The sequence below is a fragment of the Nanorana parkeri genome, unplaced genomic scaffold (genome assembly GCF_000935625.1).
Source record: "Nanorana parkeri isolate BGI_ZX_2015 unplaced genomic scaffold, ASM93562v1 scaffold1582, whole genome shotgun sequence".
In the NCBI taxonomy this organism is placed as follows: domain Eukaryota; kingdom Metazoa; phylum Chordata; class Amphibia; order Anura; family Dicroglossidae; genus Nanorana; species Nanorana parkeri.
The window spans coordinates 321,904-324,828 of record NW_017307850.1 but is presented as its reverse complement, the minus strand read 5'-3'; the positions used below and the strand labels follow the sequence as shown (position 1 = coordinate 324,828).

The following is a 2,925-nucleotide window of genomic DNA, read 5'->3' as shown; positions in this document are numbered from 1 at the left end:
ATCTGCCAAGACCACAGGTAAGCCAGATCCAGAATCTGCCAAGACCACAGGTAAGCCAGATCCAGAATCTGCCAAGACCACAGGTAAGCCAGATCCAGAATCTGCCAAGACCACAGGTAAGCCAGATCCAGAATCTGCAAAGACCACAGGTAAGCCAGATCCAGAATCTGCAAAGACCACAGGTAAGCCAGATCCAGAATCTGCCAAGACCACAGGTAAGCCATATCTAGAATCTGCGTGTGTAAATAGAAGCACTTTACTGACCATAACATGCGTTTTCTTTACACAGGATCATTTTGACAGCAAGATCCCGCATAGATATCTGTATTTTATTATGCTTGGGTGCATAAGCCTTAAGATGTAAATAGTGTAAATTAGAAAATTATTTGTTAAAGGCCAAGAGAAGCTTACCTAATGTAGGGGTGCTTGGCCTGCTTGTTACAGCTCCTACAGTAAGTCTTGGCACTGTTATTCTACTTGCTGAAGATGGGATCTAAGAGAGGAAAACTTGACATTGTTATAACAATTACAGGTAACAGTGATTAAGATACCCACAACATTCTGAAAATACAAAATATGAGGCTAAAATAAAACACACATAATACAGCTGTATGAAACATGCACCCATGGCTCCAAGACATTACAAAAATCTCAGCAGGGCACAAGCCAAAATAGATTTCTACAAAATTAAGTGTTTTAACTATTGATCACAAATTCCCCCTCTCTATTCAGTCTCAGGCCGGTCTATTCAGACATGACGCCGCGACCCACTTTTGGGTCGCGACCCACGAGTTGAGAACCACTGATCTAGATTTAACAAACCAGAAAGAATAAGGCGGCATTCACACCTCTCTACCACTAAGGTCAACAGAAACACATGAAAGCTCACGTCAATGTGCTTTCTGTCATTTCTTGCAATGCACATTAAAACATGTGGTTTAATGCTTTTTCTTTTTTTGGACCGCTCCAAGATCACTCCCGTAATAGACTATAATATTAATACAAATAAGTTAACAAAATGTGAGATTGTAGTCCATCACAGGAGTGGGCTTGAAGCTTTGACTACTTTACAACACACACACAGGAACCATGGGGAACATAAGTAGCCACTCTCCAGAAGAAAGGACAGTGTCAGCAAGAAATGATTTGAGGATTTACATCCGTGTGATACACAAATAAATACATTTTTGTTAATAGTTATGGTACTTGAATGCATTTTTAAGATTAAACTCCTGTGTTTAGTGTCACTTTAAAGAAAACTTCTAATTCAAAACTATTCTTTGGTTGCCTTCCATGTACTGCATGTCTGACATATACAAACACATTTTCAACAAATGAATCACTGAATTCAGGAAATAAATTGCAGTTTAAAAAAACAAAAAACAATTAGCACACATATATGACATGCTAAAGTTTCTTTCATGCAGAGTTTTCTACCAGTAGGGATGAAAATTTAGTACAGCAGTGTGTATGCACCAACAAAGACTTGCTATTGTCAACCGACTGCTAAGATTTTATTACTGATACATACTGTTTAATCAAGCAGTAAGAATTAATTTGCCTGATTTGGGCAGAGGGCATAAGGAATCAGTCATGTACAAAGTGTTAGACAAAAACATTTGCACTCACAGGTCAAAACTAAAATAAGCCGCTTGACTTCACACAGCTTTCCCAAAAAAAACCCCACAATGACAGACATACCTTTTTATGTATTGTTTTAAGCCGATAGTTTGGTGCGGTAAGACAGTATCTGTCCGGAGGCAATCTGGGACCTGCGTAAGGTTTTATTAGGGGAAGTGGTGTCTGGTTCTTCTGTCTTGCAATATCTAGTAAAAACTAAGAAAATAAATAGGTAAATATGCAATACATGCATACTACAACATACATTGTGTAGTGTGTGTAGGAGGGCTACAACATACATTGTATATTGTGGGTCAAAGGAGGGCTACGACATACATTGTATAGCGTGTGTAGAAGGAGGGCTACAACATACATTGTATAGCGTGTGTAGAAGGAGGGCTACAACATTCATTGTATAGCGTGTGTAGAAGGAGGGCTACAATATACATTGTATAGCGTGTGTAGAAGAAGGGCTACAACATACATTGTATAGCGTGTGTAGAAGGAGAGCTACAACATACATTGTATAGTGTGTGTAGAGGGAGGGCTACAACATATATTGTATAGTGTGTGTAGAAGGAGAGCTACAACATACATTGTATAGTGTGTGTAGAGGGAGGGCTACAACATATATTGTATAGTGTGTGTAGAAGGAGGGCTACGACATACATTGTATAGTGTGTGTAGAAGGAGGGCTATAACATACATTGTATAGTGTGTGTAGAAGGAGGGCTACAACATACATTGTATAGTGCGTGTAGGAGGGGTGCTATGACATACATTGTATAGTGTGTGTAGGAGGGCCACAACATATATTGTATAGTGTGTGTGGAAGGAGGGCTACGACATACATTGTATAGTGTTTGTGTAGGAGGAGGGCTACAACATACATTGTATAGTGTGTGTAGAAGGAGGGCTACAACATACATTGTATAGTGTGTGTGTAGGAGGAGGGCTACAACATACATTGTATAGTGTGTGTAGAAGGAGGGCTACAACATACATTGTATAGTGTGTGTAGAAGGATGGCTGTGACATGCATTGTATAGTGTGTGTAGAAGGATGGCTGTGACATGCATTGTACAGTGGGAAGAGAAGGACGGCTGTGACATGCATTGTACAGTGGGAAGAGAAGGATGGCTGTGACATGCATTGTATAGTGTGTGTAGAAGGATGGCTGTGACATGCATTGCACAGTGGGAAGAGAAGGATGGCTGTGACATGCATTGTATAGTGTGTGTAGAAGGATGGCTGTGACATGCATTGTACAGTGGGAAGAGAAGGATGGCTGTGACATGCATTGTA

The 2,925-nt window shown here is 40.1% G+C and overlaps 1 protein-coding gene across 1 annotated transcript in view; it reads right to left on the bottom strand.

Annotated features, from left to right (window-relative positions):
- Positions 1–2,925, bottom strand: part of LOC108798884 (transcription initiation factor TFIID subunit 9-like) — a 22,513-nt gene that overhangs the window by 11,248 nt on the left and 8,340 nt on the right. The window contains exon 4 of the mRNA XM_018570693.1: positions 412–493. Coding sequence (XP_018426195.1) covers positions 412–493 — 82 coding nt within the window. The remainder of the gene's footprint in view (positions 1–411; positions 494–2,925) is intronic.